Here is an 11767-nt window from a genome sequence, read left to right as displayed (position 1 = left end):
CTTGTCCGTCCGGCGTCCGTGCTCACATCGATCTTGCTGGCGCTTGTAATCGTGATCCTGCTCGTGCTCGTGCTCGTGAGCTCACCTGCTCACGAACACGTGCTTACGTGCTCGTGTGGGGCAAAGAAATATGATGAAAAAAAAAAGATATGTTTGCGCAGTCGACAGGATTCGAACCTGTGCGGGGAGACCCCAGCGGATTTCTAGTCCATCGCCTTAACCACTCGGCCACGACTGCGGGACGAGTAGGGGCTCTGAGATGTGGTAGTAACTGAAGAGCTGGGGATGTCATGGATGAAACGTTGCATGTAGCCGCTCAACGCCTATACAGGAGAGGGCGTTGTGGTCAAATGCGTATATCATCATCATCATCATCATTTATTTTCCTTGAGGGACACAGGGGGCATTATACAAGGGAGTGAACACAATAAAAACATCAACAAAAATAGTTAATAAAAAACACGCTGTAACCTATACTTGTATTTCAGAAATAAGGAGGTTAACAGCTGCAGCAAACTTGTTAGTGTCAGTCATGTTTAAAATACGGTCAGGTAATGAGTGCCAATCTTCAATAGCAGATGGTAAAGTCGACATTTTATAAGAGACAGATGACGAAGTAATTGAGCGCAGTTTACATGAGTAGTCAAAACGAGGGAAAATACGGTAGGGAGGTGATAGTAGAGAATCTTTTAGATGGTTGCTGTGGTAAAAGATTTTGTGAAGAAGAGTGAGACGTGACACCCTTCGACGTAAAGAAAGTAAGTCAAGGTTAGCTGATTTGCGCAATCCTGATATGCTAGTGTATGGGGAGTAGTCAGAGTAAATAAAACGAAGACCTCTGTTTTGAACGGATTCAAGGTTGTTAGTTAGATATGATTGCCATGGTGACCATATGGATGAAGCAAATTCAAGTTTAGATCTGACCAAGGTCGTATAAGCTAGTAGTTTTACTGAAGGTGTAGCTAGTCTGAGGTTACGGCGAAGAAATCCGAGAGTACGGTTAGCATCGGCAGTGACAGCATTTATGTGAGTAGACCATGACAGATCAGAGGTCAGGTGAACGCCTAGGTATTTATATGACGAACAGGTAGCTACTGGGATAGTGGAAAGGTGATAAGAAAAGGATGAAACATGTGAACTGCGAGTGAATGATAGAGATTTACATTTATTAAAGATTAAAGTCATTTGCCATTTGTGGCACCACTGAGTTATAAGTGCGAGGTCATTCTGCAAACTTTGATTATCGTGGTTTGAATTAATAGGTCTATAAATTACACAGTCGTCGGCGAACAGACGTAAAATCGCGTTAAACTTTGCATGGATTGGCTCAACGTTTATAGACGAGGGGGCGCTGCGGTCAAATGCTCAAATGCGTATATAACCACGTTCCATACCAAACATTCTCTTTCTGACATGGATGAAAACGAACGAAAGGCTCGGCATGCTGCGGCTCAGCGTCTACGCAGACAAGCACCACCAGACCTTCGCTTCAGTCGTTCGACGATGGCGGCAGAGACTATGGCGTAGTGCCTTTCGTCGAATTCGTTTTTCAGTTTGGAGTGATTTCTGATGGAACTAGGGATCATGCGCACGTGACAGCGTGTGCTGTGGTGTGCAGCGGCGTAGACTTTCCATTGTCCCGGGGGGGGGGGGGGGGGGGGGGGGGGCAAGGGGGGGGCAGACTGAGAAGTACTCCGGGGGGGGGGGGGGGGGGGGTTGCTGCGCGTTACCTTTACCTAAATGAAAGATGTCCTGTTCCCGTCGTCGTCCCCGCTGTTTTTATACTTTCAAGTTTTGGATCTATTAACCAACACGCTCGTTTTCAATTGCAATTGTACCTTTTCACTAGAACTGGAGATTCAAGCTAACGGAAGCACGCTGGGATTCCATTTCCCATGTATTTTGTCAATAAAGGCAACGTGGGCGTTATTTTATTTACATGCCACTACTAGAAGCTCGTTACATGGCACGTAAACAGCGTCTCGGTAAGGATCATGGCCCGCGCCCAGGGGGGGTGGGTGGGGGGGGGGGGGGCTGTTCCCCCCCTTTCCCCCTGGATCTTAACAGGGGGGGGGGGGGGGCACGAGCCCCGATGCCCCCCGGAAGTCTACGGCTATGGTGGTGTGTACTGTGATATGGATATCGGCATGAAAAGGAATTTGAGATCAGAATAAGTAGGAGACGGGATCCATTAGGGTCTCGGTTTGTTTGACTCGCAGACGGTAAATTTGCTTGACAACTACGCTACTGTTTAGTTCTATGCAATTTTGTATGTGACGGTATTTCTACGGGACTTTTATGAATGACTAAACCTTAACTGGTTTAGGTCTTGTGTTAGAATCCTTCTGAGCACGATTGCTCACTAAAGGAAAAAAATTGGGGCTCCAATCCACGCGGTGAAGGTGGTTGGCCAGCGAAACCAAGGTATCACATGCAACGATTGCCCACTGCACTATAGACCCTTTTTATGGCAAACGCCACCAGGTGGTGTTCGAGTCTTCGACGTCCCGGAGAACTTCCGGTTTATAAAAAGAATAAACAAAGGCCACCTTAACAGCACTGCCTGAAATGTCGATAAAACGTTCAACCACCATTTCCCTAGGTGAACGCCAAAAGGACGGAGGAGTGCGAGATATGTTAAAAAGTTTCGAGTATTCTTGTAAAGCATTTTACCTCCTCCAAGATGTAATATTGTACAGCCGAAGGGTCTCGTTAAATCCCGAACTTTGTTGTCCGTGTAGCATTTATGCTATTCAGCACTGGTGACAGACAAGCAAGTTAACAGGCCTGTAAAGGCGGTGCGACCGGAAATCGCTTGGGACGCAAACGGCAGTTCATGTATGTAAACAGCAAAAGGGTCTATACCAAATGATTGATGAAAGAAAAGTAAATGCACTGTACCAAACGTTTTTATATATGAAGGACTTCGTACTTTGCCGTTGCCGCAGCAGCTTACCCAACCGCAATCTTTACCGAGAAACGTATGCGGGGAGGGCTACGTGTTTCGCATTGTCCGCGCGCGCCTTAGTATCTATCATGTGGTTTCGACACTTGATGTGTGGTCTTCTTATTGAAACAAGTGGCAAAACCAAATGATAGATGGTAAGGCGAGCGCGAACGATAATAAAGCGTGCGCGGTGGTTTTCTGTTGACTACAGTTTTGTCGACGGACACGAAACAAAAATGACCAACGAATCCTTTACAGCTTTGCTGTACCAAAACAACGAACCCTCGCGAAACACGCAACGTTCTAGACGTTCCAAGCCATATGTGTACATATTAAATACCTTCCACCTTTGACGACTGCGCATTCTACCAATTTGACGGCGAATGAACAGCGTGGGTGAACAGGCCACGCAGTTCAGGAGGCGGGATTGGAGAGGCCTTCGTCAGTCTATAGTCGGTGACAGGTTAAAAGTTGAGGGGAAGCTCCGCCCACCTCTTTCCACTTCAGCAGAGCGAGCGCCGAAAAAGTGGCGTCCTCTCCAGCGTTCGCTCTGCTCAAGTGGAAAGAGGTCGAAAAAGTTTCCCCTGAGGAGATAAATCTATCACCGACTATAGGTGATGCTGGCAGTGGTGAGGGTAGACCTTTCCGGAAAATCCCAGGAGACCTTGCAAGGAGGAGAATTGCGGGGCTGTTCGGATGCAAGATCGTGCCGGCTCGAACGCTTCGTACATCCCGGTAGCAGCACGATTAATTATTACTTATAATTAGAAGCTCAAAACACACAAACACACATACACAAAAAAAAAAATCCAACGAAAAATAACGTGAACGGAAAAGAAGATCGTCACATACTCTGTTTGGCTTTCCTTCGGCCTTCTTTGCGTTCTGAAATCACGAACTGTTACACCAACGTCAACTTCTTCTTCACGTCTAGGATAATTTCACGTGCCGTACATCTGAACATTCCAATGCGTAAAGCAGACGCTTGCGGCACCACATACTTCCGGAAAGGTGTATTGAATCTAACGTTGATTGAATCTCTGGGTTCTGCAGCGAGAGCTTTCGATCCACGTGCTCCGATACAAATCGCGGTCAGGTCGGTGGCTCACGAAAACGAAAAACTGAAGCCGCAATCCTACACTCTGAGAAAAAAAAAAAAAAGTTACATTCTGATACCCCTTGTGCCATATAAGGCACCCCAAAACTTTAAGTTCGACGTACAGTGAACTGATGCCAAACCGACGGTACCAACTTTCGCGAGCGGCTCAATAGCCGAATGTACAACTTATTAAAATAGCAAATATACATGTTACTGACCACAAGATATAATAATAAATAATAATAAAAAGGGGTTGTCGACCCTACTGCGAAACCTCGGTGTTTTTTTGTTTGTTTTTTTTCGCTTTTTTTTTTTAGTAGTCTTTGAAACGTACTTTAGCTTTCTAATAAAGTATCTCGCACCGTCATCAACACCCTCGTAAAAGTTGGGGCTGTCAGTTAAACATTAGTGCACTGTACGTCGAAATGAAGATTTGGGGTGCATTATATCGGACAAAAAGGTACAACACGGCACCCTTCTTTTATACTGTAACTACTCATACGTCGTACGATAGAAACGGCATTTGCTGCAGCTTGTCTGTGGGTAAACCGCAATCTTGTTCGAAGAATGTTAACTCCAAAAAAATTGGGTTGTGTGTACAGCCTAGAACTTGGTCTGCCTCACAGGGGCGACGAGTCTCCCAGCTCTCATGAGAAATTTAGCCAGTGCAGTACAACTGCTAGCCTGGGGTCTTTAACGTGCACCACGCAGTAGTGATAAACGACCGCACGCTGGTACGATGCTCATCCAGATCGAAACGGGCAGAGGTGGCGATTGAACCCAGGATTCCGCCTTCTGCAGCGGAATGTTACTTGCACACATATATATGTCTGGGGACAGTTTTTCCAGAACAAATGCGATACAGTATCGTTATAAAAAATAGACACATATCAGACAGAGTTTGTAGACTGCCTTTTGCACGATGTATTAGCGGTATGAACGCCGTTTAAAGGCGGGTTCACATATTTTGATATTTTATACAAGTACGAGCGACTCGTGGCGCATCACCAAAGATTCAGCCGATTCCGCGCAAACAAAATAAAGTTTCGACTTGCCCGAATAATTTTAATCTGGAATTTCAAAAATACTCCGCCCATTTTTTCCCTCTCTTTGCAGACTAGAATTGTTAAAAATAAAGAAATAGCGCGAACGAAAAATTCGCGTTTTCCGAATGGATCAGGAATAGGAACACACCTTCTACTTAGCTCAAACAGAGGCGCGCAGTTTCTATCAGCAACGAACAATTATTCTTAGACGTTTTTGGAGTGCAGCGCCACAGCCTGCTCCCGCTATATTTGTATTCGAAACTTCACGACATATAGACGCTTTGCAGCAGCTGTGCATGGGCACCGCCATAGCTGACCTTCAGTTTTTGTTTCCTCTTATTGCGTTTATTTCACGTCATCATTACCCGAGCAGGGCAGGTCACTGCCATTTTAGATTTTATTGTGTCCTTCTCCCCAGCATCGGCCTTTGTGAAGGCTCGCCAAAGTTCGCTTCAATGGCTCGGCATCTGGATAAGACAAGAGAAGGTCAGCCATGGCTGAAGTAATCTGGCCCGTGTGCAAAGCGTCTATAGGGGGGCAAGGTGCCTATCAAAATGGCTGTCGTCCAAATGATCGTCATACAACAGCAGTGCGAGGCTGGGTACTGCGACACGTAAGTATTTCTAGTTTTGCTAAATACAAACAATGCTAAAAACTTTTTTTTTTTTTTTTTTTTTCACGTCGGGAAGGCGTAGGCAAGCACCTTTATTGTGGCGCCGATCACCTAGGAGCTAGGGAGTGCGACTCTCACACCGCGGTACCACCATTGCTGGAAATTGCTAATTGGTCTTACGCCCGAGTCCCACTATAGAGCGCAAAAAAGCAGAAACAACCGACAGCGACAAACCTCAAACCAGATTCTTTGCCGATTTGACAGGCTTTGTAGAATAAAGAAGGCTATGTTCAAACACGAGCATCATGCACGCGAGGGTAGCTTTGGCAGGCTTGCAATCACTCGTACTTACTCGCGATGGAACCCTTGGCAGGCATTTAGTCGTTCGAGCAGCGAACGACTAAACGGCTGCCGAAGATGCCATCGCGAGCAGCATGCGTTGGAGGCATGTCCGTGTCGGCGTTTTTTGTTTGTCGCTCTAGTAGGACTCGGGCATTACGAGTAAGTGTCAAATACGCAATGCACGCGGCGCATGATTCGTGTCGTTCTGGGAAACAAATGGCGGCGCTGCACTCGCGTTCCGAAAAATATGTTTAGGGGGATCGGTGGCTGAGTGTGCAGTTCGGAGTGCAGCAGCTCGGCGAGCATGGCGAAATCTCGCGCCGCAGAACCCAGTGCAAAGCCTCCCATATGAGTTTGACAATATCTGCCGAAGCAGAGCACGCGCAATACGAGGGCAGCTGGCAAAAAGTGCGCATCGCTGCAGAAAACCCCAGAGACAAGGAGCTAAAAACGACAAGACCGACACCGTCCCGGACGCTCTTGTCCTTTTTAGTTCCTTGTCTCTGGGTTTTTCTACTATGATTCATCACCAGCTCGCCTGCGTCTTCACTCCAATTTCTAAAAGAAGTGCGCGTGGCTCAAGGCTAATGGCTCTAAACAGAGCCAGTGTCTGCGGGGAAGACAACCTTATGCTGCGCAGGGAGCATGCTCACCAGGGAATGGGTTATCCTGCCGGCGAAGCGAGTAGCCCTTGGCAGCCATTCGCGCTAATTTTGCGAACTGTTGCTGGTTTACGAGGCATCCGTGATTACCGCTCGGTGCAGGTTAATTATAAAAGGAAGCGTCGGGCAGTAAACTGGTTTTAGACCAATGAACAGGCGAGTGAAAAATAACCTGAGCGTAGGCGTGTCGTGTTAACTTCTGAATGAGGAAGCTCTTTTAATGGAAACTACTTATTTTGTAAATAACGAGAAAGCAGTTGACGGAACGTTTGTAGAACACACATTAAACCAGACATAATAGCTCAAACCCACATAGTTGAAACGCAATCGTACCACTGCGTTGAACGGCGTTCGTGGAGGTAACGGGCAAGATAGTGACCTGTCGCTAGTGTCTGTCGTCCGATTGTTATATACCACGGAGGGGAAGGAAGAATGTCTGCGACACAATTATCCTAGCTGCAAATAGGTACGACAAAACGAAGAGTGCATTGATTGTGCCTCTCCGCTTATTAGAGACCACACCGTGGAAGGTCTCTAGCTCAACTTTTGAAACTTACGAGAAAGATGCTGCTTTCGCACAAACTTAGTGTACGCCTCATTTGTTTTTCTGTTTCACTGAAAGCATAGTGTATTAGAAGTCACTAAGTGTATTAGAAGCTCAGACCTTGTGCAAATGAGACGAACTTTGAGCTCCATCAGACGAGGCACAAAGGCAAACTTCTCGTCAAAGATCACGGTCCGAGGACGAAAATGGCCTTTCGGTCGATCGCGTGAATCTGCCGTTAGACGAGATCGTCAAGATTGCTTACTCCAGAAAGACGAAGAAACCGGTGAGCTCTCTTGTCTCCAAGTGCAGGTCGTGGTCCGACACACCAAGACGCAGACCGGAAGCTGGAATAAAAAAAAAAAACACGAAAACAACGATTCGCACATTTTTGGGTGAACAAAGGCATGGCGTATCAGGTATTGGAATCCCGCGGGCCGGATTACGCGTGACTATACTCAGTTTCACTTTAGGTAGGACAGCACCCGGCGCAACGATTCGAGTGCAGCCAATCACAAAAGTGAATCATCATGGCACTCATAGTCTTTGGGGGTTTACCACAATCTTGCGCTGTTCTTACGCGTGATTGATTTAGCCCGCAAGAGCTAACGCGTAAAAAATCGACGGGCACCGTGACGATAGACGTTTGGCGCCGCTTGATTGGCTAATCGAAGCGTGGAGTCAGCAGCGGCAGGACTTGAAAGAAATGCGGAGTTATAGAGACACTGCATAATCGTCGCTTCGAGTGTCGCAAACCTGTTCTCTAGGTGTCTCGTGGGCGCCGCCATTTTGGTACCCAGTGTAGAGTGGGCGCAAATGGCGATAATCAACACTCGAAAATACGCGACTTCCCGAACCTTAGATACGTTGTCTGCAAGCTCGGGCAATATCGCTTTGCTCTGTCGCCGGCTGTTTAAATGCATACAAAAAACAGGAAAGCGTTTTTGTTTGTGTGTTTGTTTGTTCTTGCAATATTCGACAAAGTTAGTTTACTGACAAAAAATTATTTTTGGCAGCAAGATGACTGAAGTTGTCGTTACATTGGAACGTTTAGCTTTTTTAGTAGCTCCGTACAAGTGACAAGTTCTTGTTTGACCAGAATATGATTCAACCGGCCAACCGAAATCCCAAATTGTAAATTTTGATTAAAAAAAAAAAAAAACTGTTCTGATTGTTTTCGCATGGATTTTGCGCGAGTGAGACAAATCACAGTGTAAGGTGCATGCGACGATGCTTATTCACGTACGCTCACTTTTCAATACTTTTGTGTGTGCCTAAATTGTTAGCGTGACGGGCACGTGTTTACAATTTTGTGAGAAAGTAGGTGGCTAACTGGATGTACAATCTGCATTCGGTAGTGGACCAAAACGGTGTTCGAAAAACCCCTTCCTAAATCATCGTCACCACGACAAACGACAAGTTTAGTATTCGACTCAATTGGGGTGGATGAATCAAACACTTACGTCACATCTCGGAGATAATCTGAAAGAAGCCGATAAGCGCGGCACGTGACGTTTGACAGAACGTGTTGCGCAAATAGACTGCTAGACAACAGACATGTTGCAAAATCGGAGCGATCCGTAGTGCCGCCCAAAGCATCCCGATGTCCCCACTGGCAAAAGTTTCGTTCTCGATTTTCCGATCTCACTTCGCGACCTCCCGTCATGACCAAATACAGTGCTCGCATTTTCGAATATCTGACTGTTTCTTAAATTTATAATACTGTCGGTGTTGCCCACCAATACGGATAAAATCGAGACCACACGCTACTTCTCTACCAGACCAAATAGGGCCCATAATGCAACGCGCGCAGCGTTGCATGCAGGGAGTTTTGGAAGTCTACAGCCTATTGCCACGGTGTGTCCGCTTCCAGAGTACGGTGGCATTAACAGTGGCCAGTGACCGTAGTGGCATAATAGTAGTGAGAACAGTGACATTACTCGGATAACAAAAGTAGGAGCAACAAAAATAAGGCTCGCAAGAAACAAATTCCCAACGGCAAGCTTTTAAAATCTTGGAACAAAGTACACTCCTTTATCAAAATGACGGTTGGACCTTAGGAGACGAAACCTACCTGCGGTCGCGACTGTCAGCACGAGATAGGCAATCGCCGATAACAGCCGCATTGTCGTTCCGGGAGGAGATAAGGCCACTGGGTGTCCTGCAACGAAACGAACAGACAAAGAAATGTCATTCATTCATTCGTGAGTTCCTATAGTCCCGCAAAACACGGTACTTCGTTTAACTCCAAGTCCAATCGCACCGGACATTACCATGCGTTGGGGCTAGGTGGCGCAAGCTAACGCCCATTACAAAGGGTATAGCCGTAACATCCATTCATACGGGCCACTCAAGCAGTGCCAAAAGTGCATCGTCACGGCTCTCGCCGTCAAATTCAAACCGTGGATTCTAAATATTGAAACTATAATCTAGTTAATGACTGACGCAGTAATATACATCGCGACTTAACTGACGTGATGTTACATTACACGACAGAAATCACAAGAAGTAAAACATGAAATTTCCTAATTCGAGTGCTGTACAGTTCACGAATTAATCATTTTATTATATTATTTGTTTCTCCCTATCGTCTTCATTCAGCGATGAATCCATCAAAATCAAAAATATAAATAATTGATTTCCATACACCTTACTCTACCTTATGAGAGTCACCGAGGAAGAAAAAAAAAAACGACCAATCACTGGGTTGCAGATGGATGGCCGGCGTATAATATTCCACACTATAGTCTGTTACAAGTCAAGAAGGTAGGAGAAGCTCCACCCACAAGCGTGATGCGCCCGTTTCAAATCTCTCCGCAGTCGAAAGAAGAGTTCACTGGAAACGCTCCTTGTTCCGCTTCAATGGATTCCCACTTGTCTCCGATCCCACTTTTTAAGAAAGCGACCTTTGTATTCATCGGAGAGGGAACCGAGCCCCCGAAAGCAGCCTTTGTATCCATCGGGGGGAGCTAATCCCCGAAAGTCGTATTTGTTTCCGTCGGTGGGGGAGAACTCTAATCTTCCTTTCGGGGCTTCCACAATGCTAAGTCAAAGTCGAAAGATAAAGCAAATATGTACAAAAAGGCAAGACCCTCCTCGCGCGTTGGCCGCGACGTCACGGAAACGGTGGGACGCTATTGGATGCGGAGGTGGCGGAGGGATATCTGATTCCCTTTGAGGGGCATTTGCCGCTACCTTCTTAACCTGTAACTGACTATAGAGAGCTTTTTTTTTTTGCGTATCTTAGAACAGGTTCCAAAGCCCAGAAGTCAAAGCTGGAAGCGCGCATAACACGACGATTAGAAAGGTCTATATATATTTTAAAAAATCGAATCAATTAAGTCAATGTAAGAAAAGAAAACGCCGTTTCATGTCAACCAAATGGCAGCTCAGTGGCACTGCGAACACATCATGAAAACGGGCGACCGCACAAAACACTCACCCGAAACTTGGCTCGCGCCCGAAGATATGTCAACGTACGGTTTCCAGTTTGAGTCACATTCGCATAGGAGAGATATGGCCGGAGTTTGGCGACTGTCACGTGCAACTCGCCGGCGAGGCAGCAGAAACGCGCGGCCGCGCTGTATGGAGACTCCCACCCTAAATAGCGCTTTCGCAATGTCAGAGCCTATCTAAGGGCGTAACTTGGAGCTGATAAGGCAGCCCCGGAGATGGATCGGTCCATTCTACAATCAAAGAACGATTTAGGGGGGAAGAGATAAAGACAAAAAGGATGCGCTGATCGCTGATGCACTGTATAGACTTTTGCAGAAATAGCTCGCTGGCCGCCGCCATTTTGCGACTCGAGCGACCCCTATCAGCCAAAAATTTCTGCCACCCGCCTGAGCTGTGGCAAGGGGGGATCGAGTGGCCGTGGCTGTGGAAACCCGGTCAGCGCGACTCCCCACCTGCATTGTGTGTTCGGAGTTCGCCGTCTTTCCTTGAAAGTGCTTACTCTATTTGCCTGTTCAGGACGCTTGCGTGTTTTTGTAATCTTCCACTCCGAGAACCAGGGAATACCAGGGCTGGTAGCCTGCTGGACCTTCGCAGGAAACGAACAAAGAGAGCGAGCGAAGAGAGCGAAAGTTAAGCAGCCCGCGACGCGGGCCGTTCGACTTTCTTCAAGGATTATTTCCGTTGAGATAATCTCCGAAAAGCTCTCCCGGTTATGTTCCCGGTCTTGGCGAGAAGTAGCTGATAGGGTCCGGGGTATGGGAACTGAACAGACACGTATGTTCATTTGATTTAGTGCTGTGTAAAAAAAAACAGAAAAAAAAAACATTATTCTTTAAAACGAAGCTGGATTCCGTCCGATCGTTATGAAGTGACTATCGTCGACACTGTATATTGGATATGCTGTGTTATTTGAGACCTTTCTCAAATCCTCTTCGGATAACGCGGCACCGTGGGGTACGTACAATATATATTGTTCGATTGATGAGACTCGGTTGATTTCATATAGTGAGCGGGCAATACCCATGCAGTGGAGCTATCCTCTGGTGTGGTCAAATATG

The 11767-nt window shown here is 46.6% G+C and overlaps 1 protein-coding gene across 1 annotated transcript in view; it reads right to left on the bottom strand.

Annotated features, from left to right (window-relative positions):
- LOC115332803 (cystinosin homolog) overlaps positions 1-11012 on the bottom strand; it is a 26535-nt gene extending 15523 nt beyond the window's left edge. The window contains exons 1-3 of the mRNA XM_040213822.3: positions 10696-11012; positions 9328-9414; positions 7519-7600 (exon numbers count right to left, since the gene is read on the bottom strand). Of these exons, the coding sequence (XP_040069756.2) occupies positions 7519-7600; positions 9328-9379 (134 nt within the window). The 5' untranslated portion in view covers positions 9380-9414; positions 10696-11012. The remainder of the gene's footprint in view (positions 1-7518; positions 7601-9327; positions 9415-10695) is intronic.
- Between the last annotated feature and the right edge of the window lie 755 nt (positions 11013-11767).

Source organism: Ixodes scapularis, unplaced genomic scaffold (assembly GCF_016920785.2).
Source record: "Ixodes scapularis isolate PalLabHiFi unplaced genomic scaffold, ASM1692078v2 PGA_scaffold13__105_contigs__length_92229423, whole genome shotgun sequence".
Lineage (NCBI taxonomy): Eukaryota > Metazoa > Arthropoda > Arachnida > Ixodida > Ixodidae > Ixodes > Ixodes scapularis.
This window is presented reverse-complemented; position numbering and strand designations above follow the sequence as displayed.